The sequence below is a fragment of the Typha angustifolia genome, chromosome 11 (genome assembly GCF_048772165.1).
Source record: "Typha angustifolia cultivar Huaian chromosome 11, ASM4877216v1, whole genome shotgun sequence".
In the NCBI taxonomy this organism is placed as follows: Eukaryota; Viridiplantae; Streptophyta; class Magnoliopsida; order Poales; family Typhaceae; genus Typha; species Typha angustifolia.
The window spans coordinates 15,794,018-15,821,742 of NC_133249.1; the positions used below are offsets into that span (position 1 = coordinate 15,794,018).

Genomic DNA, 27,725 nt, shown 5'->3' on the forward strand with positions numbered 1-27,725 from the left:
CATTAAATTATTTCGAGACTCTGCTCGTTTACAACCCTACGTTCCAACCACAATAATAGTATGTTAAGGTTTTCGTATATAAAGATTTGATTTAGCCAACTTTTTTCGTTAGCCTTTTATTAGAAAAAAAAAAAAAAAAGAGAGAGAAACTTTTTATACTTGATGGTGCTCATTTGACCAGGGTCCGCCTACACCCACCCAAAATGGACTCAAAGTGCTGTTTGGGTCCAGAGAGGGCTCGTCTTTTTTTATCGCATCAATCTAAGTTCCATGGCTACCCCAAACCCCGGCCGTACCATCAAGGGCAGATAATGTGGCACTTCCCCCCGACACCGAAGCAGCTTGGGGCGACGGGTTGCGTCTTCGTCACCGGCGTCGCCCTCATCGCCGTCGGCACCCACCTCTCCTACGCCAACGTTGCCCCACAGCAAGCCCGCACCGAGGCCCGGAGGCAATTCCTCAAAGACTACCTCCGCAAAAAGTTGGACAAAGAATGGTGAAGAAGAGCGCGAAGGAGGAGAAGCCGCAGCCGTCGGATCCAGAGGCGGACGAGAAGAGGCGGCTGAGGTCGCTCGCCTTCTCTAAGAAGCTCCTCCGCCGAGGTGGACCATCGAAGCCCGCCTCCCCTCTCGATCCCTCCAATGCCGTCGTCAAGCTCGAAGGCCGCGATATTGTCAAGCGGGGGCAGAGGAAGGGCCGCTTTCTCTTCTCTTTCCCCGGCCTCCTCGCACCTGTCTCCGGCGGCCGCGTCGGCGAGCTCGCGGACCTCGCTACCAAGAACCCGATCCTCTACCTCGAGTTTCCTCAGGTCTGGTCGAACTCAATACTTCTATGTTTTTGCATATTACCACCTACATTTTACTGTTATTTGAGAAAACCTCTTCCATGAACCTTCTCCGTCTTCAATTGTATAGGAATATTCTCAGATATTGACTAAATTGTTCTTTTTAGGGTCGGATGAAGTTATTTGGTACGCATGTGTATCCAAAGAATAAGTACCTGACTCTGCAACTCACGAGATCGTCGAAGGGTGTGATGTGTGAGGATATCTTCGAGAGCCTGGTTAGTCTCAATAGCATTATACTTTGAGTTATCCTTTGAAATTTTTCTTGCTTTCATTTGATTTTTAGCTAAATATTTAGGTTCTTGCTAGTGACAATCGACAATAACAGTAATAAGAAGCCGCAGGTCCCAACTAGTTGTCTATTTTAGTAGATACAAATAATAATTTTAATTTTACCAACATTTTTGACAGATTGTATTTTCCGAAGCTTGGTGGATTGGGTTAAAAGAGGAAAATCCAGAAGAACTCCAACTTGAGTTTCCTAAAGGCTTCAATGATGTTTGATCCATATTTTGTTTTAAATCTATTCTTGTATTATATTTACATCAATGAGTCATTAATTGCATTTTACTCTCTTTTTATTTATTTGATATACCAGGGAAAATGTGTAGCAGACAATGATTTTAAAGGAGGGGCAGGTGCTCTAAGTGAAGATACATCGTCCGCTAATAACCCTGTGAAAGATTGCATGGAACCTCTTTCCCCTGCTGCTGATTTGGTTGATACACCCGAGGATTCCTATGGGAAATCTAAGAAAAATATGAAAAATGTGACCGAAGTTGTTTCAGTTCGACAGTCAGCTAGAACTGCTGGAAAGCAGTTAAGGTAACAATTACATAGTTTGTCAACTTTTACACTGCCCTGCTGATATACTGTTATTCATGTCTACCAGTTGCCAGACATACCTTTAATGTTTGGAGTCACTATCTTTATCACATGGAGCACTTATTTGGTTTTGTAATATTTAATAGCATTTGAATCAATGTTCTATTAATTGCTCTGAACTCTGCATTTGTTTTTGTTGTAATGCTCAGGAAATAAGTTCTGTTATTTGTCAAAGCAGATTAGCAGAGCTATTCACTGCAATGTTGAATTATTAGTTGGTCAGCCACTGCATTTCTATTATTCTTTGTTCTCTTGTCGTACGTCAGGACACTTTGAGTTAGCATACTGTTTAATTTTGAATCAACCACGGATGAAAGAAGAAAGAACTTTTGAATTGTGATCCTTAATGATCTTCAATAATTCAATAATATGTTAGCAAGCTGGCTCAAGTAGTTTAATTTGAAGCCTTCTCTTTTCAATAAAGAATAGCCTGACTTTGTGACTGTCAGGCAGTGGAGGAAATTTTCAGCATGTACAATGCAGAAATATCCTTTTTCCTTTAGTGCTCATTAGTTATGAGCTATTTGTTGATGCGAAAACATTATCTATGTTAAATAATGGCAAGACTGCATTTGTTTGGCTTCCTGAGATCCTGCATGGCAGGAATCTGCACTAGGACACTATTATTTTACTTATTAGTCACCGGCTGACATACTGCGGACTTGATAGTTTTTCTTCTCTGATGTGATTGTTTCAGTTGATGCCACAGTCAACTTCATACTATTTTCTATTCTTATTGAGTAATTTCCATGGTGGACATCATATAATGATGCTTCCATCCATGCTTGGTGATTCTTGATCATCACTTTTTGGACCATGAAATTAATGTTCTATAACTTGGTATATTTATACAGTAGGTACTGTTCATAGGTAATTACTCCCTTAGTTATAACTAGAACTGCTTTCTTATCGTCATCTGTATCCAGTTATGCAGACCCATCTTCTGGAGATGATTCAGCTGCTAGTGATGCTGAGGTTGCAGCAGAACTAGACGAGAAGTCGAACTGCAGCAATGGCAAGGCATCTACAAGCTCCAGTTTGGGAAATATCCATACTGTTCATATAGTTTATACTGAACTATCTAGTCTTCCCTGAATTTTGAAAACCTGAAATTAGTTTAATGGATGCATTATATTTTTGTTGATAATACTCAGATGAAAGTAATAGTACAAATTGGCTGTCTTGGCATTTTCTGTTTGCAAGTACAGTTGCTACCTTAACTCTATGATTAATAGCACAGATAAAAGGCTTCAACCAGGCAACTCCAAATAATCTTGTTTCCAATATTTCATTGGCGAACGAGAAAAGCCATTCAACAGAAACAATAGAGCAATCTTCTGTGGCATTGAAAAATGAAGAAAATCTCACCAATAAAATGGGGCCGCTAGTTCAGGCCACTTTGTCTGACATGTTTGAGAAAGTAGTGGATAAGGTGAGGAATACCAAGTCACTTACATGTTTGAAACAGCATTTTTCCAAGCTTCCCAATTTTCTTAATCCATTCATTTTTTTCCCCTGAAACTGTCATTTAAGTAACAATTTATTGCTTGAATATATGGATGTTTATGATTCAATAGTTGTGCTGGTTTCTGCTGGCATGGAATAGTAGCAGCATTTATTATTTCTTTTAGAAGGCACAAGAACATTTTTTTACAGGGTATAAAAATGTGTCACTAATGCTGATGCTCATAAATGAGACTAATGCATCTCCAATTTTCAAATAGCTGTATCTTTTTTGTCTGGAACTGTGTATTGACATATATATGAGTATTGGTTAACTTTGTATGATTTGACATATCTGCATGTATTTCATGTATGTCTCATCTCTTTCATGATATAGAAATTAGGAAGACAACTATCGATGTGAAAAAGTGTACACTACCAGATCATTTGTCACATTTTTACATGTCTCATCTTCTTATGTGGCTTTTGCTATTTCAGAGATCCAAGAGCAGTAGAAAAGCTTCTTCTGGACCAAAAGGTTCCTTTTTTATACCTTTTCTGCTTTCCTTCTTTCATCATATTACTGATTCTCTATTTTCTTAGGCGAAACTATCTATCCTCTTTTTAATTTGATTTAGGGCCTTTTTTAACAGGTCCTGCTAGTAAGAGGCAACGGTCAAATTCAAAGCAAGTACCCACTGAATCACAAGTATGGATTCATACAAAGTATAAACTCAGCTTTTAGTTCTTGGTCATTGTTGAGTCAAGGCAATGTCCATGAACCATCTAAACTAGCTAAACTATAGTAAAGATTTTTCCCATCTGTAGGCAAAAGGATCGACTATGAAGCAGTCTCGAGCAAGCAGAAAAAAGAGTGGTTAGTAGATAGTACTAATTTTCTGGCATCAGTTACTAAATATGCTAGTCAGATGAAAAAATGAACATAAACCTTATGCATTATAAACCCTCTAGTTGACTATATAGATCTGTGAATACACATACACATGGATGCACCAACAATTAAGGATATAATACATGCATGTCTGCAAAATAAAGTTCCAGTGAAAAATAATAAATTTTTACTATTTGCTTCTTTTGGGTAAGCCAATTGGATGCATTTTGTGAGTTGTCTTCGCTATAGCATTTGTTTCCAGTTACATGTGGCTCAATATTTACTATTAGATTGTTAATAGAAAGTACATAACTTTTGGATTGACATAAATGTAGGGAAAGGAACTCTGAGAAAACAGAAGTCTCAGGTACAACTTGATGAGTAATTCATTGAAATTTTTTGCTTCACTATTGAGTTAGGTTGTTGGTCATCATAAATATTGTTCATTCCTGATATTCTTGTAGGTAGAAGATGATGAGATAGAAGATATATCAAGCAACTCCCAGGTAAATTATCTAACCAAACATTATGCATATATCTATCAGATGCTTGTCATCAATTCTTTTCCAGTACTTTTTACCGTCGAGAATTTGCTCTTTTGACAAACATGCTTTTGAGAAGTTTTGACATACAAAGTATGCGCGAATTCTTTGCCCACATCATTTACTTCTGTTAGTTCTTCGTAGTATTTTTTTATTTTCACTAATGTATCATTCAAATTCTATTTGATTATTTCAGGATGACAGTGATGAGGACTGGGCTGCCTGATACCGTGAAGTGAAGATATATTTGAGCATTGTAGCCAAATTTTCCGAGCCCAAAGAATAATGAGTTCATACTCCTATTTGCGAGCAGACGCCAAATCTCTTCTGCTTTATAATGAATGTATTATTATTAGAGCAAATCGTAAATTAGCATGAGAGATGGTGTATTTAGCACTGTAATTTTTATTTTTATTTTCTCTGAGAATAATATTCAGCAAGGTAATGTTATTGGTCAATAAACTAAATTTTATTTGAATAGGAAAATAGGCAGCATTATTTATTAGATTAAAATTGAAGAAAGCATCGAGATTCGAGACTGTTCCCGGGGTGTAATTATTACGTCAGGTATTAGTCTTTTAATTTGAATCGCTATCTGAACAGTAAACTCCTGTTAATAATCCAACGCTTCTAGAACCATCTAAACCCGTCCATTCCTCCAAAGTCCACGTAGGACCCCCTTCTCAAAGCATCCCTTCATCTCCTTCCTCCCTAACCTCTCCACCTCTCGGTATTTTCTCCTCGATCTCTTCTTCGTCGACGATGTCCTCCGCCCCTTTATTCGGCGCCGCCGCCGCGCCGCAGCGCTATTTCTGCCACCAGTGCGAAGCCAACGTGACGGTCGTCCCCTCCTCGCCGGACGCCGACGTCACTTGCCCTCTCTGTCATGGGGGCTTCGTGGAGGAGCTCGAAAGCCCTAATCCTAATACTAACCCTCATCCCTTCTTCTCCTTCCCCTCTTCCGACTCTTTCTTCCTCTCGTCATCCTCCTCTCCCTCCCCTTTCCCCTTCCTGTTCTCCTCGCCGACTCCTTCTGCCGCTAGCTTCGACCTCCGACAACCCAGCGACGTCTCCGTTATATTTGGATCCGATCAATCCCCCTTCCGATCCGTCGCTGTCTCCGGCGGCGGCGCCCCTTTCAACCCTATGACCTTTCTCCAGGACCATTTCCACCAGCTCCTGTCCGGCGGCGCCAATATACAGGTCGTCCTCGAGGGAGGCCCGATTATGGCTGGGGGCGGTAGCCTCGGGGATTACTTTATCGGCCCCGGGCTCGAGCAGCTCATCCAGCAGCTTGCAGAGAACGACCCCAACCGCTACGGCACGCCGCCGGCGTCCAAATCAGCCGTCAACGCCCTCCCGGACATCAAGATCTCGGAGGAGTTGCTCGCGTCGGATGAGGCACAGTGCGCCGTGTGCAAGGACACGTTCGAGATTGGCGTGGAGGCGAAGCAGATGCCATGTAAGCACATCTACCACAAGGATTGCATCCTGCCATGGCTCGAGTTGCATAGTTCTTGCCCGGTTTGCCGGTATGAGTTGCCGACGGATGATCCCGATAACGAGCAGCGGAGGTCGGGAGTTCCTGCTGCTCCTGCAAGTCGGGCGGCGGCTGCAGGGGCAGGTAATTCTGATGGCTCTGCTGGATCGTCACCAGGGGCTTCAAGGGATGGGAATTCTCCTGGACCAAGAATGGTTGAAAGGAGGTTTAGGATTTCACTTCCGTGGCCGTTTAGGGCTTTTGGATCACAAGCTGAACCTAGCAATGTTAGAGGCGGTGGGCAGAGTGATGGTGGCAGAAGTGGTGGTGCTGATGCGAATTCTGGCGGGCAAACTGAGACCCGGCAAGAGGATTTGGATTGAGAATAATTGGAGTACAGAATAGTACTTGGGTGAGTAATCCTTTTCCTTTTCTTGATCTGGTTCATGTTAGAATTTTTTTTTTTCCTTGTCTTCAGTAGTAGCAGTGGTAATTAGCAAATGTAGTTCCTATGTTAATTGAAAATCCACTTGCTGATTTAAGGCGAGAATGTTTGCTTGTTAATTGATCGGTATAACTATGAAGTCTCTATGTTCATTGCCATACTTTGATTGGCCAATTACTATAACTACGCCAAGCAGTTTTTAAAACTTGCACATGCAGTGATGTAACATGATGCACGATAGTCTGAGATGTTCTAATTGGATATGAGTTGATAATGGAACGGCAATTATATGAATCACTCGTTCACACATTATTTTATTTCTGGTTTAACTTTTGTGATATTTTTAGTTTCCGATGCCTATGTGGCTTGTTCTTCCTCCATGTTATCCTGGACCTTTCTCTTCTTCTGTGTGCTTCATAAAATATTTTGATGCTCCTGTTAGGAGCTATGTTTAATCTTGTATATATAGATGCATCACCTAGTCTGACCGTGGACTCTTTTATTTGCTCTGGTGGCATGGATTGGGGTTGCAGAAAATGTAAGTGAGTAATGGAGGAAGGTCATGGATATTTTGCTTTGAACATCATCAATTTATTTTTGTACGGAACACATTAGTGCATACAAATGCCCAGTTGCTAGATATGTGGCCTGAAGATCCTTGCCACCTGTGTTTATGTTTTACTTGCTTTCTTTTTGCCTCATCAAGTCTTTATAACATATATTGCAACTTTCTCTTCATAGAGATTCCCGCTCCCAGGCTGGCTATATGAGAGAGGGCAGGTCTAGTAAAAATATTGAAAGTCCTTTTTATGAAAATCTTCTATGTCATGAGAGGGATTGATACACCCTTGCCATGGAACAATTGGACATGAGATATGAAGGGGATTATTATCTATACTATAGCATGATGGCTGTTTCTACTTTCTACTGACTATCCTATTTCTGGAAAAACAATTTGAAAGTTGAAACTTGGAAACAACCTCAAATATCACATGCATTGAGCTGGGTTCTTCATTTGTCTATGTTAAGATCGATCTAAACCAACTCATTTTATTCTATATACAAATATATACATACAACATGCCAACTATTAAACAACTTACTAGAAACGCAAGACAGCCAATATGAAATGAAGAGAAAGTAGGCGTCGGCATAGGAGGGCCAATCAAGCAAAGCTCTTTTTTTTTTTTTACCGTGCCATTTAGTGAAATCGTCTCTTTCTTCGTTTATAAGGACTTATTTTTGTACATATTGCCTATGATTGTCTAGATGGTGAAGGTAGAATTAGAACCTTTGATGCCATGTACAAAGTGGCAGAATATAATAAGGACATTACATGAGGTCCTTGCAGTAGTATATGGAGACAATCAATCCTTTTAGCATGCAGAATGTGAATATGTTCCAGCTTTCTCTGTGTGCTTGATAACTTTCCTTGAAATAGACAAGAGACTCCATTGAATTTTTCTTTTTTGTGCCTGTCTTGTTTCCAGTTGTCTACTTGTCTGTACATTCAGGGATCCGATGTTGTATGGTTATAACTTATAGTAACTTCATTGCTTTTGAAAATCTGTGATATCAGGAGCTAGATTGGTAACAGATACCTGAAAGGTGCATCATCATTTCACCCATGCCTCCCTTATCCAGTCAGAGACATTTTTATCAATTTATTTGTTTGCATAAAATACAAAAAAGTTTCTATGGTTACTTCTGATACGTACTAATAGTACAGCTCATTTCTTCAGTATTCCTGGTAGGTGTAAGATTGATTTACTTTTACCTTGAGTAATGTATTTGTTGAGCAGAAAAAATATTTAGTAACCTGCCATTACACTAGTCCTGCACCAACTGGGGCATAGTATCATTGGCAAATGACATGTACCAGTTTGTCTCATGTTGGATATTAGGTTAGTAACCTTTTATGGCATCAAACATGTGCATATTTAGGAGCTGACACTGACCTTTGTGAAGGTCTTATTAACATTATGGACTTCATTGATTCTCCATTTATCTCCATTTGCAGCTGCGCCATAGTAAAGATATCATATGTAAGAAGTCTCGATTGACATTCACGGCATTTCCTAATTCAGCTGTAGCTTGGATAATGTTCTTTTCAATACAGATATCTGATATCTTTTTTTTCAATGTTTCTGTTTAAGCCTATGTTCTTCTTCTCTTATAACATCTTCCACTTGAATAGAATCGATTCTTCTGGGCAGTATGCAGTCTCTATTGTACATGGGGAAATTGTACTGAATGAGGTTAATCTTATCCTTGGTTAGTACAATTTCCATGCTGGCACAAATATCTGTTTCTTCCTTTTTATGCTCTTTATCTGTTTCAACACCCTCATATCAGGTGCCTATATACTTCTGAGTATGCTGCCTCCTAATTGCCCGACGTTCAAATCATAGGGTCACAAGTGTTTTTTCTGTGCTGAGTTGGCATATTCATCAGACATATAGAGATAACCAGCATTTAGATAATTATGACAGACTTGAGTTTTGAATTTGCCTGAGAGGTTCGTTCTGTTTGAAATAAATATGAACCTTGTCCTTGTGGCATAACCATTGTGTTTGTGTTGGTTTATGTCTGTGAAGCGACATTCAATTGCTTGTGTTGAAAAGTCATTTGATGCAGTATATGCTTGGAAGGTTGTCAGCGCACCACATATTTCACATTTTGCATGCTTTTCTTTTCATGCTTTCACTCTAGATTGATTTTATCTTGCAGAGTGGCTGAAGATTCTCTGGGTTGAGCATTTACTCAATCACAGTCCTTATGTGTTTAGCTATGTCAGGCGTTCAGAATATTCAACTTGTTTCTCCTGATCCTTCTGTTCCTGATGCCAGACGCAAGATGTTTGGAGTTTACTTTCAATAGTCCAAGTAAAAAAGATAAAAATACCTAGACAAGCAGTTATTACAGATCTTATATCTAGTCAAGATTGTTGAAGCTTTGCACTATTATATTTTGAATTCTTTTGTCTTGTCATCAAGGATGTTTATTATTCCAGTTGGATTGCGATGTACAAGAAAAAGAAAAGGCATTCAGTATTGGATCATTTTACATATTCTAGTGCAAAAATCACATAGATTTTGATGTTCCATTTCTAAAGAATACATCGATTGGGTACTTTTGAATCATTGGTTTAAGTTGTAGGTTCTCTCCTATGAACGACGCATCACTGCATCAGCGTCTGCGTAGTGATAAATTGGAAATTTTATTTTGCTTATTTATATTAACCGCTATAATGATATTTTCAGTCTTCAATCCTCAAAGCAAAGGCAAACCGAGCTAAGGTCTTAACTCTGTAGTCAGTGTTCGATTTTCTAGTGGGGTTATATATTCTATATCTTCTCCTACTTTTAGTTGGACAATAATAAGAGAAAGAAAAGGAAACAATGTGAGTGAACTGACCAAATTGTCGAATTTATGATTACGGAGAAAGAAGAAAGAGAAGCAAAGCCGCGAGCTGCCATGAATCCCGCTTCCACGTACTCACATAAAAAACGAAGGGTTCAACTTCAATGTGAGCTGTTGGTAATAATAAGCAAACTAAATGCCGCCTCCCTCGCGTCCTCATCTCCTTCCCTCCCTCCTCCACCTCTCCCGCCGCAAGACCACGTCGGCCCAGCACGTGGCCGCTCGTCACCTCGACCCGACCTTTGAGAAGCTCATGGAGGGCTACAAGCACCTCCTCAAATCCCTCCCCGTCATCGACCTCATCCTCGCCTCCCCTCCTCCTCACTCCCTCCCCCTCCCCTTCCTCTCCTCCCCCAAGCTCTCCCAACGCCTCCGCCTCAACCGCGGCGCCCTCCACTTCCTCCGCTCCCTCCCCCACCTCTTCTCCCTCCACCCCTCCCCAATCCCCCTCATCCACCTCACCCACGCCGCATCCGCCGCCCTCGCTGCCGAGTCCTCCGCCGCCTCCTCCTCCTCCTCCGCCGCCGTCTCCGTCCTCCGCCGCCTCCTCACCATGTCACCCTCCAACGCCCTCCCCCTCCGCGCCGTCTTCCGCGTCTGGCGCGAGCTCGGCCTCCCCGACGACTTCGAGGACTCCGTCCTCGCCGCCAACCCCTCCCTCTTCTCCCTCCAAGACAACCCCCGCGAGCCGAACACCCATCTCCTCCGCCTCGTGAGCCCTAACCCTAGCTTCACCCCGGCAATCGAGGAGTGGCGTGGCAACCAAGGAGTCGATCTCAGGTTCGGGTTCAAGCTAGGGTTTCCCCCAGGGATGCGGCTCGGCAAGGACTACAAGTCGAAAGTGAGGACCTGGCAGATGCTACCGTACTCCGGGCCGTACGACAAGAGGGTTGCTAAGGGCGGGAGGAGGGGCGCGGAGAAGAGGGCGGTGGGGATCGCGCACGAGTTCCTGAGCCTGACGGTGGAGAAGATGGTGGAGGTGGAAAAGTTCAGCCAGTTCAGGAAGTGGTTCGGGATCGAGCTCAACGTCCGGGACTTGTTCTTGGACCACCCGGGGATCTTCTACCTCTCCACCAAGGGGCGGCGGCACACGGTGTTCCTCCGGGAGGCGTACGAGAAGGGGAGGTTGATCGCGCCTAATCCGATCTACGAGGCTAGGAGGCGGCTTCTCGACCTCGTTCTTTTGCGGCGGCGAGGGTTAGATAGCTCCGATTTTATTCCAAAAGACGAAGAAGAAGAAGAAGATGTTGCTTAGACATATATATAGAGAGAGCGAGATTTGAGTGATGGGAGGGGGGAGAAATCATTAGTAAAGGAGTGATCTATCGTATCAACAAGGAAGTCCCAAGTTTGGTATATAATCATGAGTTTAAAAGAGCTGGATCAAATCAAATATCCAAATTCAGCTGTTCTGAGATCACTGGATTAAGGCATCAATTGGTATCTCATCATTCGTTAAGCTTGACTTGCAAGATTTGCACTATAGTGCAAGAGACTTGTCATGGAACCATTGAGATGTTCAGATTCAAATGTAGTGCAGATATTATAGACTGGCAGATTGGAGAACAAGCAAAGTTGCTTGAAATAATAATATGCAAAGATTCCTGCACATACCGAAGGCCGAAACTGTGCATATATATCAGCTGAGATAATCTGATTTTGCTTGCAGATCTTAGCAAACGGAAGATGCCGAAGTTCGAGATCAGCAGTGTCTAGATTTGTCATGGAAGCTCAATAGACCACTCTAGTTGCTCAAAGAGGTCATGATACTGAAACACTATGGCGAGAGATATGGAAACTTATTGGTTCATTCAGACAGGGGGAGTCAAAATAGTATCATTCTGCTGATAGATCTGCTTATCGGCATGCTCTAGTTAACCATGAGAGCAAAAGGATCATGAAGGCCATCGATCTTCTCACTACCTCCCCAGACTCTTGAGATGCTCATTAGATCCAAATAGTATTAACTATTAGGGTTGCAGATCACGACTCCACTATACTATTCCCTATCCCTTTCGCCACCCTTCTCTCCTTCAGTAATTTTCTCACCATGGCCATGTCATCCCACCTTCTCGCAGCAGCATATATATTAGCCAAGAGAACATATCTTCCCCCATGATGAGGCTCCAATTCAATTAGCCGCTTTGCCACTTCCTCCCCGAGCTCTACATCGCCATGGATCTTACAAGCACCGGCAAGGGCTCCCCACAGCCCTGGATGAGGCTTTACAGGCATCTTGTCGACAAAATCCACTGCATCCTTAACTAGCCCTGCTCGGCCAAGCAAATCAACCATGCAGCCGTAATGCTCAGGAAGAGGCCTTAGCTGGAATTCTCGGATCATCTTATCAAACAACCACTGGCCCTCGTCGATCAAACCTGAGTGACTACAAGCAGTCAGCAATCCGATGAAAGTTATTGCATTCGGTTGCAGACCCGTCAGCTGCATTTTCCAGAAAAGCGTCAGTGATTGCCGCTCGCAGCCGTTCATGGCCAGGCCGGAGATCATCGAATTCCAGGAGTATACATTCTTCACAGGCATTTTGTCGAACACCTCAATGGCCTTGCCTATGCCACCACATTTGCCGTACATGTCAACAAGTGCGGTAGCGAGTATTACGCTCATCTCGATCTTGCTCTCTTCGATGTAGCTATATACCCAGTCCCCTTGCTCCAAGGCTCTCAGCTGCGCGCAAGCTGAAATTATGCTAACCAAAGTCGCCTCATTCGGCACAACATCTCTCTGGATCATCTCTCTAAAGACCACCAAAGCCTCTTTACACAAACCAGACTGTGCCAATCCAGAAATCATCGAACCCCATGATGCAGTATCCCTCGCAGGCATTCTATCGAACAGCTCCCGCGCCTTAACAGACTTCCCACTTCGCGCATACGCTGAAATCATCGAATTCCAAGACACTAAATTCTTCTCCGGCATCCGATCAAACAACCGCCTCGCCTTACCCAACTCCCCGCAATTCGCGTACCCAGTGACCACCGCAGTCCAAGAAACAACATCCACGACGTCATAATTTTCATCAAATAGTTGGCGAGCAGAGCCGATATCACCCGATTCCGAGTACATCGTGATGGCGTTGTTGACGACGAACACGTCGGTATCCAACCCGAGCTTGACCACATGGCCGTGTAGTCCACGGCCGAGATCGGAACGCCCAAGCACGCGGCATGACCGGATCAAGAAGGGGAACGTGAGGCGATCGGGAGAGACGTTGGCGCGGAGCATGTCGATATAGTAATGGATGGAGACGACGGGGTTGGGGGATTGGGAGAAGGCTCGGATCATGGTGTTGTACATGAAGATGGTGGGGTGGGGGAAGGAGGAGAAGAGGGAGATGGCGTAGGAGAGATGGGAGGACGAGATGGAGATGGAGACGGCGAGGGAGGCGAGGAGACGGGCGACGGCGAAGGAGTCAGAGGAGAGGCCAGAGGTGACGATATGGGCGTGGGTGCGTTTGAGATCGAAGAGGTCGGAGAAGGTGGTGAGGGAGATGGAGAGGTTAGGATGGAGGAGGAGATCCATCGTCCTCCCGAGGGAGCTGGTAGCGGTGAGCATTCTTATGCTGTTTACTTCACTTTGCATACAAATTTAAAAGGAAAAAAAATAACACTATGAACCCTCGGCATTCAAATATGTATGTTATATGTAAAGCAAAATTGCATTTTGCCCCCTAACATGAATAATACCATTCAAAATAAAAGATATCATCACTTCCTTCAAATTAGCAGTGAGAAGAATTCACATTAAGCAATGTCTTCTTGAACAGAGGAATAATAATCAGAATCATCAAAGCATTTGAGCTGGCCACTCGCATTATCCAGTCTCATTTGTTAGAATAACTAATCTAAATTGCTGCAGAAGGCAAAGGCTCATAGTGGATGCTCTTGTCGCAAAGGAGAGGAAAGGTAAGATGTTAGCATTGAGATATGAACATTGAGAAAGAGTTCCAGGAGAGCCTCACATAAATTGGAAGAAGTACCAAGGAGGAGTATGCAAGAAAATTGATGGTTTACATTTGTCAACAAAATCTGAGTTGCATAGAGAATTAGTTTAGCGAAAAGAACAATAGGATTTATTTCGCGCTAATTTTAACCGGCAACGAGAACATAATGTTTGGAAAAACAGGGCATCCAAGCATGAGAATTTTATTACAACCCTACTCATTCTCCATACTAGAAGAGAAGAAAAGAAAAACTCTCTTCAACTAAGCTCAATCAAAGAAACTAAAGACAGAACAGAGAAAGAATAGAAAACATGCATCTACTCTATTCCATACAATTTACAGCGATATTTTGCGACTATATTGGCTACACAAGAGAAGAGAATAGTAACAATTAAGTTCAAATTTCACGAGATAATTGATTGCTAAAACACTCGTGTTGTTAGAACTTAGAAGATTAGGCAATAATAATCTAAGAACATCTTATTAGAACACTCGAAAACTATTCCTCTAAAGAGTATATCAGTCACTAGTGTAGAAACTGAAAATATGACTCGAGAGAAAGTCAAGCCAGCAACAACAGGAGAAAGTAACAGTTCTTATTTTGCACTCATACACATTACATGATCCATAAATACATACAGGCGACACGATTATTTCGAATGCTAATAAATTCAGTAAAAATGACTGAAAAATACTAATGGAATGGGAAGGTAGAACTTACGCGCGAGCGAAACGGGGTTCTTCTGCAGCCATTTCCTTCTAATTCTCCACACTCGTATACAAAGACAGACAAAGACAGTGAATTCCAACACACCAAGATACAGAGAGACCACATTAAAGTTCCCAAGCCCCTCTTCATGGCTTCATATCTAGAACCAAATTGTTCTTCTTTCCAGTTGCCAAGAAGAGAATTGAGCAAAAGGTGAACCTTTTCACTGCCAATTATAGTCCAAAGAAAGCTCTTGTCCAAAGAATGGGAGGACCCATCAAGCCTTCAAGTACCCAGCTTTGTTCATATATACCTTGAGGTCTTTGCCAAGGTAATTAATAAAGTTATGAGGGCAGGAGGAACGAATGAGATGGCCCTAGCTACTTCTACCAAATCTAAAAAATTGGAACTTCAAACCCTAACCTAAAGCTTTGAAACCACCAGAAGGGAAATCAACGGCTCTCCTCCTCGTTCCTCCCTGCGGTGGCGCCGGATAACGACGCCAGCAGATTCAAATGCCCCTGCGAAATCGGCAGGTAGTTCCCGACCCTCGCCGCCGACGCCTCCCCCACCGCCTGCGCCCCGGCGAACCGACCGGAGAAGCCCGCCTGCGGTACGACGATCTCAGGCGTCGCGAAGCTCCACAGTTGCCCGAAGTCGGTAGGCCTCGCCGGAAGGGCCCAGAAACCCGCCGCCTGCCCGATCCCGACACCGACCGCGCCGATCCCTGCGCCGCCGCCGTCCTTGTCGCCGGAATCGTCGTCGGAGCGGAGGCGCTTCCCGAGGAGGAAAGGCGCCTGGGGGACGAAGTGGGACCCGCCGCCTCCTGCGGAGGAGGTGGAGGACGGGGAGGAGAGGGTTGCGGCGGCTGCGGACACGCCGCCGCCGCGGAGGGAGGCGGATGAGGATGACGCGGTGGAGAAGGAGGCCGGTGTCGTACCGGTACCGGTGGCGGCGATGATGGAGGGCTCGGCCTGGCGGAGGAGCCACTCGATGGTCTGCCCATCGGACTTATGCCCAAGCTCGCGGGTGAGCTGGAAGACACGCGCGGCGCATATGATCGGCATCCGGATGCGCCGCCCTCGTCCGTCCACCTTGCTATGCCGGTCCTTCGAGGGCTGCTTCTTGACGGCGAGCGTTCCACCATTACTCGCCACTACCATCATCTGCGACCCGCTGTTAGTCCCGCCGTCAGGCGTCGTCATAGCTTTATCCAGAAAAAAGCGGTGGAATAAGAGAGCGGATAAGGATTAGATAAAAGCTAAAAGTCGAGAGCTACTAGTAGTAGTAGTTGGTGTAAGTTGGAGAGAAGAAGGAGCTGGAGAGGAGGAAGAGGAAGAGGAAGAGGACTAATGATTGAGAGCGGCAGGAGCCGGTGGAGACAGGGCGGAAGGGCACATGGGAAAGTGGGACCCACGACGCCTCCTATTTCTAAGCTGTGACCCACGATGTTTCGAGGAGGAGGAGGAGGAGGAGGAGGAGGACCAGCAGGAGGAGCAGGAGAGGGAACTTCTTATATAGCTATTTATTAGCTATGCTCTCTCGTCCTTACCACATAAGCCCTATTCTTTGGGTTCCATTTACGGTAGTGCCACTAAGGCCCACTCCGTGTAGTGTGTCAGTGTGTATGTGGACCAGAGTCCCAGATCCGGTTCGATGGACCGGGTCGGCGGTCCGTATAGCCGTTGTGAGGCCAGAACTACGGGAGCAGATCGATCATCTACAGAACAGATGCAGGAATTCCCTGCATTCTTAATAGTACTCCACTCTCCTCCTGGCCACACAAAAGTTGTGTTCTTTTCCTGGTTCACTTTTAGCCCTTTTTCTTTTCTATTTTATTTCTTTTTTTCTAAAGAAAAGAAAAGAAAAGAAAAGAAAAGAAAAGAAAAGTAGTATTTTAAATAGTTTAGGTGGACCATAGAGATGGATAGAGAGAGGCACAATATAGTATGAAGTCATAATAAGGTGTGAATACGTAGTTTAAATAAGTTCTAATCTTTTGGCAGTGTAGTGTAGTCGGCAAGTACTCCAATTATGGGTGAAGCTGGAGTCCAGTCCAGGCTTGCAGTAGGGGGGATTTAAGTTGGGTCCCACGGTGGTCCCCACCTACAGTGAGTGTCCAGTTGTGGCAGAAAGGTGGTGGCCCACGCCGATCTGTGGCTCACGTGTGGTGTCCTCCCGAAGGACCGAATAACGAATAAGGGTTTGATTATTTGGGGGTCCGAGTCCGTTGATGATGGATGGATGGATGGATGGATGGAATCAGGTGTTCAAGCACGGCTGGCTCCCAGGCACACGTAAGTGGATGATAAATTGGCCCACTGTAATATTATTATTCCCATACTTATATACATATATATCAACAATAATACGAGAATGAAGGATTATATTACAAGTATATGAAGGCAAAAAATAAAATAAAAATAGATCGTAATTAATAGCTTTCTGAAGAGCGTTGTTGGATGCTTAATGACTGGAGAGAGAACACTCAAAAAGTCTATATGGGTAGGAAACAGTGGTTGGTGCACAGTGTAGAAGGGTCCAGAAACATTTAAAAGTAAGTGAATGAAATTGGAGATTTTAAATTTTAAAAAACAAATCGTTTTAATTTTACTATCATTTGGAGTAAATATAATTTCCCCACGTGCTTACTTACCAAGAGTCTATACTTTTGCAATGCCAAATAGGAGAATATATTTGAATCAAATTAAGGACAAGTCCACGTAAGTAGAGATTTCAGTAACTAACCGTGAATAACTCGGCTATAGAGATTAAAATGAGGTATCAGTAAGTAAATAGAGCAGACATGCAGTTATTGATAGTATTATCTAAACTTAAAACTAAAATCTACATGGCAACAAGTAAAGTTCTTGAGTTTAAACTCTCTCGTGCTACATAGTAAATCCAACTCCATCTCCCTGCGAGTGTCATTAAAACATTCTAAATTCACTTAATAGAGCAACGCTTTATGAGCTAATCATTTGTTTATAGGTTAATAATTAATTAGATCGACTCCCCCCCCCTCTAAATCTCTTTAACATAGATAGATCCTTTTATTTGCCCTACAAGGATAAATCCTAACCTAACACTCTAAAGAAACAGCCTCTAGATTCCTCTTCCATAGTCGGTTGGTGAGCCATTTATATCAATCCGTACGAACAGTGGGGCCCACCCAAAGGCAAGCAACAGTGGTCCCCAACCAATGGGGCCAGGGACAGCTGTGGGCACCCCCCTCACTAAAGCGTAGGGTCTTAAATGTAAATTGCACCAAACACCCGTGGCAAACTTATCCTTCCCAATTTGGGTTCCAGTAGCAGCATAACGAGCTAATTACTCCTTTACAGGTGATTTGCATCTTGCAACACACTCCATTATTATTTTCTCAGGTTAAATTATATCTAGTGTTTCTTAATTATAAACTCAATATCACTTAAAAGATAACATAAAAATTAATGTAATCTAATTGCCTTCTAATATTATTCGTATTTGGGCCGTCAGAGAAAAGAAAAGAGTTTATAAGAATAGATTAATATTTTAAATAGTTTAGAGAATCTTTCTTAGGGTCATTTTCTGTTAAAGGGCATAAGTGATATCTGAGTCATAATTCATAGTATTGGGATGTAATTTAGCTTTCATCTAACCTTGCCCAGGTCCCATGTTAGTTTATCACTGTCTAAGGGGACAAGGATGGATTTGCAAAAAAAAAAAAAGGAAAAGGGAAATGTAATATAAACTTAGGATGTTAGTGCAAATTTCCCTTTCATTTATATTGAATCCCTGTTGTTATCCTTTGCCTGCGACGTAATTGGCCAAGCAAAAGGGGGCAGAATTATGCCAAGATAAGAGAAGAGTTTGGTGGTGCCCAAATTGCGTAATAGTTGGGGGGGGGGGGGGGAGTGGGCCCTAATTTGCAAAATGTTTGAGTGTGCATGGAGAGTGACACCTAACAAGAGTTAATTTCAAAAGATCCACTTGCATATATTCAAAGTTTTCTTTTCACTTTTGTACCTTTTGATCTTGTTGTAAAAACTTACAACTAATCATGAGATAATAATAATATCTGTTATCATTTGACATTGAGATTTTAGTATAAAATCACTTCATAGCACTCTATGGTTACAATCATAGGTATATGAATCAATTGATTTAATTAAAAATTAATTTGTTAAAAATAAAAAGTATGAGGAAGAAAATATATTATTTTGACTTTTTGTTTGGATTACTTCCATTAACGCAAATAACAATTAATTTAGCGGTACGATTCTGCCAACTTTACAAATATTCCCAGTGCCAGCCAATCAGATCGTGTCACTTTTGAACACGATAGAATATTTTTATCTCCAAAATGCGTCATTTGCGGACAATCAACTTTTCAATTTGATCTCTCTTTCTTTTTTTTCTTTTGTTTTCCTTTCAATTATTTTTTTATTAGATTCGGATTGCAGAAGCTTCTCTTAATTTACTTAACATAGATAGTTAACAAACAAAAGAGGAGGTTTATAATAATAATTATACACTGTCACCCATACATCATCAGCATCAATAGCTGCCTAATTTATGGCCAACTTGCATATCACCTGGGTGACAAAAATTGACTCTATCTCATATTTTGATAAGATTATATTTTGGATTTAAATTTAATTGATGTCGGATTGTAATCGTGTTAACTCATCTAACTCGATTATTAAATGAGTCTTGTTCATGTTTACTATCTTAACTCATTTATAATTGGATTAACTCATTAATTACCAAACTAACTTATTTATAATACATAAAAAATATTTTAATCTAAAAAAATCTATTTATAACTAAAATAACTTATATAAGTTTGAATAACTTACATTATCTTATAGTTCATTTATGGCCCGTGTAATAAACGCGATATGTGTGTTCAGAAATATTAATATGTTTAATAAATGAGTTGCATTATCAAGACTCTTATCTCATATTTTGATAAGATTATATTTTGGATTTAATTTAATCAATCTCGGATCGTAAACGTGTTAACTCATCTAACTCAATTATTAAATGAGTCACGTTCATGTTTATTATCTTAACTCATTTATAATTGTCTTGTAAACTTGTTTATAATTGGATTAACTCATTAATAACCAAACTAACTTATTTATAATACATAAAAATATTTTAATCTAAAAAAATATCTATTTATAATTAAAATAATTTATATAAGTTTGAATAATTTGCATCGTCTTGTAGCTTATTTATGACCTGTGTAATAAACGCGATATGTGTGTTATGTTAACATGTTTAATAAATGAGTCATATTTGTGATAGACCTGACCAATCTGATTGCCACCCCTAATTAATACATAGGAATAATAATTACAGCAAAGCAATAAGAGTCTCCTAGTTCAATAAGATTATAGTTTGGATTTAATTTAATCGAGCTCGGATCATAAACAAGTTAATTTATCTAACTAGATTTTTAAATGAGTCATGTTTATGTTTATTATCTTAACTTGTTTATGACTAGATTAACTCATTAATGACCAAACTAACTTATTTATAATACAAAAAAAATTAATTTATAACTAAAATAACTTACATAAGTTTGAATAACTTGTGTGAGTTTTGTAACTCATTTATAACCCGTGTAAGAAATGCGACGTGTGTGTTTAAACATTTTAACATGTTTAATAAATGAGTCATGTTTACGATGACATTATCATGACTATAACACATAGGAATAATAATTACAGCAAACAGTAAGGGTCTCCTAATTAGTGGGCTAAACTTGTAATTAATCTTTGGGATGCAAATTAAAATAATTTCAGCCCAATACTCTTGGAATGGGCTGGGCCAAACTCTATCTAGGCCAAGATTGATCATATATTATTCTGACTGGACTTTTTGCATGAGATAATTTCCATTTATATTTGGTTAATAGCTTGTAGTTAATTTAATAATTTTTTTTAAAGAAATAACTTCTCCTACTTTAACTGATCTTTATATAGGTTTATAGTAATTATGTTTGAAAATTGGGGCCAAAAAGTGATAAAGAGGATTTCTGGTGCAAATTTTCCTCCTCCCTTTTTTCCTTCTTCTAATTTACATGCATAAAGTCATAAGCTAGCTTGAATTCTTTTGTGGGGGTTTTTTTATGACAGAATAATTAAGAAACCTTAATAGTGTGATGTAGTCATTTGCTTAGATATAATCCATAAGATATTTAGCATCTTAAGATGATAATGAGAGTAGTAATATAATGACAGTAATGTTTTTTGTTGTATGGTATTGTCCATTAGTTGTTCTAACTTACTAAATGAAGTTAGATTCCTACAGAAAAGTTCTTGTTGGTATACCCTAATATATGCTCTAATTGCACCTAATGGCTATTAATTAAAGATACTTTCTGACGACATGCATGATTCCTTTTGATATCATTGATCTCCTCAGTCCTTATCCTTTCCATCAGAAGTCCTTATTTTGTCTGGCAGTGGAAAACTACACAGATATAGCTATCAGCAAACCTTTCACTTCATCTGTAAACACTTGATAGTTGCTGCCTGTTTTCCTAAGGAATTTAGCCTCATGGCAGGGCAAAATGCATCGAAACGACGGCAATGGTCGACGGGCAATTCATTGCTATTTGATTGCCTAAATCATATTATTTGCTACAACCATTGAAGAAGCATGAAGCCATGAATCACTCAGAATAACCAGCAGTATGGAAAAATATATTGTCACTATTCTCTTCATAATTCTGAAAGAAATTCCAATGTTGCAGAACAGTAAGTAGCCTTAATCTGTGTCCCAGTAGACTAGTTTATTCATCACAAAGTTTAGTAACAGTTGAAGACTGAAAGCTACTTGAAGAAGATTAGGTTCATGAACTGGGAGCCATTGTGACAAGCCAAGGGCCCCAAAAACCAATGTGCTTCCTTACCACTTTCTTTGAACTTACTCATTCTACTTATCATAAGCTATATGATAGATTGGTAGCTCTATAAAAAAAGAAATTATGCTTATATATATATAAACTTGTAACATGTGGGAATCTCTAATGAACAAGAAAAAAAAAACTCTCCTAATGCCACTGTTCCTTGGCAAATTAGGTTCTTTATAAACTCTCTTTTCTGCAATAATTCTCACTGGTTTTATCAGTAATCTCTGAAAGCAAGAAGCCTAAAGCAACTGTTAGTCTGTTTAACAATCCACTTTTGGAGGAAAGGAAAAGAAAAAAAATAAAAATAAAGATCAAATCTTGCATATATATGAGCTAAAGAGAGAGTCCACTTGCAATTGGGTCCACAATAAACAGTTCAAATCGTGCCATCGAAGAATGATGCTTACTTTATGACCCACCTCTTGTTCCTTTTTATTTTTTATTTTTTTGGGTAACAAGAAAAAAGAGGAGATAAATTAAGAACAAAGATTAGAGTTTTCTTCTTCCACTTTACTAGTGGTTTGGGGGTGTAATGACCCCATCATCATGGGCACAATAGTGCATGGGGTCTCTCTATTTGAGAAGCATCTAAATCTATTCTTTGCACATATTCTATATAACTTTTCTATTTTGTTTCAGTTTCTAAAAGAAACAGAATATTCTCTTAAGGTTAGGTAGGAAAATTATTAACCCACTAATAAAAGTATGGTTTAGGTTTGGTAGAAGACATGATTAAGTACAGTTCGTTTATGATTAAGGATAGTTTAATCAAATTTAGTAATTTAATTTGAGGCACAGAAGAATCAAATGTGATGTAAATGTTACATGAGTTAGTGGGCATAACATAGAAAAGGCATCAGACAACCCATTCTTCAAATTGGAGGTAGACATCAAATATGGACCATAAAGATCAACACTAAGTCTGAAAGTTTGAATCAAGAGTTGATTAATTAAAGGGAATAAGCTCTATTCTCAGGTGTTTGCTTACAATTACTTTTCCTTTTTGAGTGCAAGTTTAGCACTAACAATTAGGATTTAAAAAAAATTGGGCATCAGCAGTTGTTTCACAGTGTTGGTACCACTAGACATTTCCATAGAGAGTGATGTCCCAACCTTCATTAATCTCCATCCAGAACATGAGGTCAATTTGGCCTTCTGATGATATCCAGATATCAAACACTTTGGCCTTTCTCTGTAAAGGATATCTAAGTACTTTGTTACATCTCCATACTTCTATTTAGCAAATTTTCTCCTTTAAATATTTCTGTTATCCGAAATGAAAATGCATTACGTAAGAAAATAATATTGTTTAGAAAGATTTCAGTGTGGGTCAACTCTTTACGAGCCGATCTAGAGTCTAGGGTTTACTATCGGTTAGATGCATCAACACCAAACATGTAGTTAGATGTACGTTAACACATGGATTGCATGTAAAATAAAATAGACAATATTTTATAGATACATAAATTAGTGAAAAATTGAAAATAGTGAAATTGGGTGTCTACTGAAATAAACACACAATGTAGGTGTGGAATGAAAAAAATAATAATAAATTTAATTATATAATTAATTGACGTCTCCTATTCTCCCACTACCTTTTTTTAAAAAAAGAAGAAAATCCTTAATTTCAAATCCAAATAACGCTCTCCACTCTCTCCTACAATAAATACCCCAACTGCTTCCCCACTCTTCCAGAACCTCTCCCCCCTCTCTCTCTCTCTCGTCGCACTGCCGCTTTCTTCTTATACTTCTCCCATCACTTGGATTGGAAATTTGAAATAATTTTTCTTTTATCCCGCAAGAATTTCTTACGGGCTTTGGTTTCTTGATCAATGGCAGATTTGAGAAGTAGTTCTCGGTCCACCGGCTTCTCCATTGGGATTTGGGCCGCCAAGTTGGGCCTCTTGGTCGCCGGCGTCGTCTCCGTCGTTGGCGCGGCGATGCTCGTCTTTCCCTACTTCGTCACCTTCCTCGCAACAGTGCTCTCGCGCTTCTGGGCCCCACCCTACCTCTTCGTCGCCGTCCATTTCATCATCCTCGTGATCTGGAAGCTCTCCGATCAGAAGCACCACCACCATGACCAGATTCAGTATGCCCGATACCGGATGAGAAGGCCAAAGTTCTCGTGGTACAGGATCCTCCGGTCCCGATCCTGAGGAATTCGACTCCGGAGTTCTGGCGCGAAATCTCGCTGGTATCCGGCGAGATCAAGGCCGGATCAGGCGCTGGAGAGCCGGATCCCGGCGGACCGCCGAAGTCCGAGGAGTCGTGCGTCACGTTGGAGTCCGACGCGGCGTCGACCGCGGAGTCCCGCTCCGAAGCCGAGAAGAGTGTCGAAACGGCGGCGGCGGATGAGGTGGTCAACGGCGAGTCGATGGAGGCAACGTGGAAGGCGATCATGGAGAAGTCGGCAAGGCCAGTGACGGCGGCGGCGGCAAAGGTGGAGGTGGAGGTGGAGGTGGCGGCTCCGCCGCCTACGCCCGCGAGGGCGAGGAGGAAGGAGGAGTCGGTTGGCGCGGACGAAATGAATCGGCGATTCGAGGATTTCATTAAGAAAAACTACGACCAGATCCGGCTTCAGAGGGAGGAATCGAACCGGAGGCGTCTGGAGACGATTAATCGCGCCGTGTACTAAGCTCTCTCTCTCCGCTCTGTTTACGACTTTTTTATCCATCTGGACAGAGTGGAGAGGAGGAGAAGCACGACTTTCAAGGTTAGTATTATTATTTGTGAATTTATTAGTTTCTTTCCATTGTAATTTGGATAGAGAAGGTAAAGAAATGCTTTGGAACATAATCTTGCAATTAATTATTTGGACTAAAAATTACATCTTTTCTTCCTAAAACCGTGAAGATAAGAATGTGCAAATTGCCTTCTGAACTAGTTGCAAGGAAACTAACATATGAAATGATGAATATGGAGTAATATGATGGTATAAAGTGTTAGTTTTTCTCACGCATAATATTTAGTCAAAGCTTCTTCCAGATTAACTGCAAATTATACGTTCTAATTGGTTCCAGATACTGCAAAGCAAAGCTTATGGCTTTATTCTTTAGGATATAATGTGATATTGGATCGAGGTGAAGCTGTAACCTTTTCTTATCTTTCTCATTTAACTTCCTTTTTTTTCCCCGTTTCCGTACCTCTTTCGGCTCTGGTTAAAGAGGAGAGATCCTTCGTTGAGTCAAAAGGAAAGTGGGAAGACCATGAGCATGTGTAGTTTTGTGGGCCAACCAGTGAACTCGCCAACCCTTTATTTATTTTTTAATTTCCATATCACCACCTTTATTTTCTAAGATAATTGTGAAAAATATTTTCTTTATAAGACTTGCAGCTTATTGTCTAAAGTCTTATTTCAGGGACTTCCTAAGTTGATTTAGAGACTCCTAATCTAATTTAGTAACAAAATATTTTTTTATTTATTTTTATATCTAACCAAATTTACTCTTAAAAAAAATTAAGACTAAGAAATAAAACTAACTAATTAAGTTCAGAATTTAATATCAAACAAAAACATGGCCCAAGTGTATTTTAAATAGGACTCAATCGGCGAATATTTTAACTTATTCATTTATTACTTAATAGCTTAAGTTTTCTATGATCTAGTTAATCTAATAAAATGTATGTTATAAGTGAAGTAATTTTTTGTATATATGCCTGATAATATGCCTGATAAAAAGAATCCATGATTAAGTATATATATGTATATATTTTTATAAAACTAAAATGTGGCTGGTGACGATTTAGAAAAACAATTAGTTAATATGTCGCCATCAATGTTCTGGTGTCGTATTATATAATATTTTGCATGCAATGAACTACTGATGGATGCCAGAGGAGCTTTATTTACTTTAGATAGGAGCCATACATCTCTTTTTCTAAGAATGTATGCCATCTCTGGCCAAATTCAGATTTTGAAACTAGTTTGCTTTTAGAAACAATGTCGTGCTGTCTTTAATGCTTCCTCTGCTTTTTCGACTGCAGGATCTATTTTGAATGGATGTGAGTGGTTTGTTGCTACTTGTAGGCTAGAAATGACTGCATGCTGATACAAGGGTGGTCTATTTGGTTAGATTCTGTTCTCTTTTGTCTCCTGGTTTGGTGTTATTATCTCACTGTTTTGTCTACTGTTTGTTTCACTAATCTCACAGGCGTATTGTCCTTAATACAGTGTAAATTGTTTAAGATTGGTGTTGCTTGTAAAAGGATTGTTATATTACTAAATGGTTATGAATTCAATAGCCCATAATGAAAAGAAAAGTCAATATTTCCGACAAATTACCTAGCAAGTAATGGTAATGTTCTCATTCTTGTTAGGTTGATGTGGTGATTAGCAAATTTAGAGGGCTCTTTTATAGTCTCATCAGCTTGGAATATCCTCTGGGCAACTTCTATTATGTGCTGAGGGGTCTTTATTCTTTCATAATTGACTGTTGTCAGGTTATGATCGCTTTCTTTTTGACGTCTACCAAAGTTTTGATGGTTAAGTTCAATTTCCATTTCTTCTCCTTTCCCTTCTGAGTGACATTAGAGTTACATTCTTAAACTAATTGTGCTATTATCCACCTAACATTTTTTATTCCTTTTCCTTTCTTTTTCTTTCCTCTCCATTTCATGCTTCTCATCCATTACGATAAGTCAATTGAGTTCAGGATTTATCACATTTATATCTGTAGCTCAAATCTTATTCTTGTAAACAATTATTGGTTTAGCGTGCAAGGAAGTAACAATTTTGTCCTATGCTTTGTCCAAGCAAAAGATGATTGTTATTATAACAATTAAGCACAAAGCTACCATGATTCTGACCAACTTGGGAGGGAACTAAAGATGTACATAGATGAATAGCTCAGTCAGACGTTTTAGAAGAAAATAGTGAAAGAATTCTTTTTTTTTTCTTCTTCTATTATGTTAAATGCTGCATAATTTTTTCATTCTGCTGATTGATTTCAGAAAGATAGCATGATAGCAGCAAACCAGTTCACTGATGTGAATGGTGTGGATGGCGACAAAGTTCATTAATGTTCATAAGTCTTTATCTCCGTCCCCACTTACCCACTAAAGTTTCTTTCAGTTGAACAGCCTCTCACTATGCTTGTGTGGTCCTGACCGTATAATTTTATGATCTCACGAGGGAGTTTTGATAATTATAGCACTTCAATTAAACTTCCATACTTTTCTATAATGGTGACGGGGGATGCCATGACTTGAAATATCTTTCATTTGTTTAAATTTTTATCTCTATCAACTGTTTGAGAACCATGTTGATTGCCAAAACAACACTGCCAAGACAAAGGAAATGATAGAGAAGCTCCAAAATGATGCTTTGTTTAGTGATATCATGTACAGGTGAATGTTTTATTAGTTGGTGATCAACAGTTTGATGGCCCCACAAACATGTCGGAGCTCGCTAGTCCTTCTCTTGTCATCACTTCAAGAATAGCAACTTGAATACTGACTCCATGTATTGTATTAATAAGTCTTTATCAGTGTCTTATATTTATTTAATGACGTCTTAAATTACATCAGTGTTTGTTGAAATACAAACTTAAAAATCTTTATACAATTCGAGCATTGTCTGATTAATTATATTTCTTTTAGTTGTTGTTGAATATTATCATTGGAATTGGTGCTGGTGACGTGAACTCTTAATTCTTGTTGTGTTTGGATTCTCAAACAAATTTATCACACAGAGAATTTGGTCTGATTGATTTGTTAATTATTTGTAAGCTCATATCAGAATTGGGTGAAATCTAAGCTGGGTAAGGCCCAAAAGTAAGAAAGGCCCAAGTTTACAAGGTGCAAGTCCAGAGTATTAAAATTCCAGAGAATTTAACTGGTTGAACATATGATTACTCTGGAGAGTTTGGATAAGATGTTGGATGGAAATAACTTTAATCTTTCATAGTCTCACTCTGACACTATTTTCTCAACATAGCTCTAAATTGAAGATAAGAATGTAAATGGTGGATTTCTCTGTTTTCTCGAGGTTATTTTAACAGCAGGTGTAATAACACCATGGCTCACAACCATACTTTATTTGCAGCCAAAAACTATATTTGTAAGAGTTGGATCAGTTCTCTATCTAACTTTGATTGTAATATAATTCCTTAATGAATCCATTGTTACCTAGCATTTTTTTTTCAAAAAAATAAAACAAAAAAAGGATCCTGAGATAAGAGAGGGAGATTATAATA

At 40.2% G+C, this 27,725-nt stretch overlaps 7 protein-coding genes across 9 annotated transcripts; 5 read left to right on the forward strand and 2 right to left on the reverse strand.

Moving 5' to 3' along the window:
• Nucleotides 1-203: 203 nt before the first annotated feature.
• LOC140769654 (uncharacterized) lies at nucleotides 204-500 on the forward strand. The gene has a single exon (XM_073110451.1). It carries the CDS (start codon nucleotides 204-206, stop codon nucleotides 498-500), a length of 297 nt encoding a protein of 98 aa, XP_072966552.1.
• On the forward strand, nucleotides 494-4,972 carry LOC140769653 (DNA-binding protein RHL1). 3 transcript variants are annotated; one of them, XR_012105937.1, is made up of 12 exons: nucleotides 494-808; nucleotides 952-1,062; nucleotides 1,256-1,342; nucleotides 1,443-1,669; nucleotides 2,656-2,774; nucleotides 2,968-3,161; nucleotides 3,671-3,710; nucleotides 3,826-3,881; nucleotides 3,984-4,049; nucleotides 4,400-4,431; nucleotides 4,529-4,570; nucleotides 4,803-4,972. XR_012105937.1 is itself a non-coding variant. In XM_073110450.1 (12 exons), exons 1-11 carry the CDS (start codon nucleotides 494-496, stop codon nucleotides 4,537-4,539), a joined length of 1,275 nt encoding a protein of 424 aa, XP_072966551.1. In that variant the 3' UTR covers nucleotides 4,540-4,570; nucleotides 4,803-4,972. The 3 variants fall into 3 exon arrangements, 2 of the variants coding, with proteins under 2 accessions (XP_072966551.1, XP_072966549.1); XM_073110450.1 differs by having other exon boundaries at nucleotides 3,826-3,898; XM_073110448.1 differs by having other exon boundaries at nucleotides 4,001-4,049.
• Nucleotides 4,973-5,281: 309 nt separating this feature from the next.
• On the forward strand, nucleotides 5,282-9,599 carry LOC140770561 (E3 ubiquitin-protein ligase RING1-like). The gene is made up of 2 exons (XM_073111801.1): nucleotides 5,282-6,498; nucleotides 9,262-9,599. Exon 1 carries the CDS (start codon nucleotides 5,369-5,371, stop codon nucleotides 6,467-6,469), a length of 1,101 nt encoding a protein of 366 aa, XP_072967902.1. The 5' UTR covers nucleotides 5,282-5,368; the 3' UTR covers nucleotides 6,470-6,498; nucleotides 9,262-9,599.
• A 157-nt stretch (nucleotides 9,600-9,756) lies between these two features.
• Nucleotides 9,757-11,220, forward strand: LOC140770560 (protein ROOT PRIMORDIUM DEFECTIVE 1). The gene has a single exon (XM_073111800.1). It carries the CDS (start codon nucleotides 10,091-10,093, stop codon nucleotides 11,207-11,209), a length of 1,119 nt encoding a protein of 372 aa, XP_072967901.1. The 5' UTR covers nucleotides 9,757-10,090; the 3' UTR covers nucleotides 11,210-11,220.
• A 717-nt stretch (nucleotides 11,221-11,937) lies between these two features.
• Nucleotides 11,938-14,337, reverse strand: LOC140770559 (pentatricopeptide repeat-containing protein At5g66520-like). The gene has a single exon (XM_073111799.1). It carries the CDS (start codon nucleotides 13,552-13,554, stop codon nucleotides 11,938-11,940), a length of 1,617 nt encoding a protein of 538 aa, XP_072967900.1. The 5' UTR covers nucleotides 13,555-14,337.
• A 140-nt stretch (nucleotides 14,338-14,477) lies between these two features.
• On the reverse strand, nucleotides 14,478-16,112 carry LOC140770562 (transcription factor TCP21-like). The gene has a single exon (XM_073111802.1). The coding sequence runs from the start codon at nucleotides 15,827-15,829 to the stop codon at nucleotides 15,077-15,079; it is 753 nt and encodes a 250-aa protein (XP_072967903.1). The 5' UTR covers nucleotides 15,830-16,112; the 3' UTR covers nucleotides 14,478-15,076.
• Nucleotides 16,113-23,224: 7,112 nt separating this feature from the next.
• Nucleotides 23,225-27,071, forward strand: LOC140769549 (uncharacterized). The gene is given in 3 exon segments (XM_073110277.1): nucleotides 23,225-23,689; nucleotides 23,692-24,244; nucleotides 25,516-27,071. Coding segments are annotated over 2 exon segments (801 nt in total). The 5' UTR covers nucleotides 23,225-23,363; the 3' UTR covers nucleotides 24,167-24,244; nucleotides 25,516-27,071.
• The last annotated feature ends 654 nt before the right edge of the window (nucleotides 27,072-27,725 follow it).

Coding starts and splice junctions, on each gene's coding strand:
- LOC140769654 (XM_073110451.1), top strand. CDS start 204: ATGGACTCAAAGTGCTGTTTGGGTCCAGAGAGGGCTCGTCTTTTTTTA.
- LOC140769653 (XM_073110448.1), top strand. CDS start 494: ATGGTGAAGAAGAGCGCGAAGGAGGAGAAGCCGCAGCCGTCGGATCCA. Junction 1,343..1,442: donor TTCCTAAAGGCTTCAATGAT/GTTTGATCCATA, acceptor TTGATATACCAG/GGAAAATGTGTAGCAGACAA. Junction 3,882..4,000: donor AAGTACCCACTGAATCACAA/GTATGGATTCAT, acceptor TCCCATCTGTAG/GCAAAAGGATCGACTATGAA.
- LOC140770561 (XM_073111801.1), top strand. CDS start 5,369: ATGTCCTCCGCCCCTTTATTCGGCGCCGCCGCCGCGCCGCAGCGCTAT.
- LOC140770560 (XM_073111800.1), top strand. CDS start 10,091: ATGCCGCCTCCCTCGCGTCCTCATCTCCTTCCCTCCCTCCTCCACCTC.
- LOC140770559 (XM_073111799.1), bottom strand. CDS start 13,554: ATGCAAAGTGAAGTAAACAGCATAAGAATGCTCACCGCTACCAGCTCC.
- LOC140770562 (XM_073111802.1), bottom strand. CDS start 15,829: ATGACGACGCCTGACGGCGGGACTAACAGCGGGTCGCAGATGATGGTA.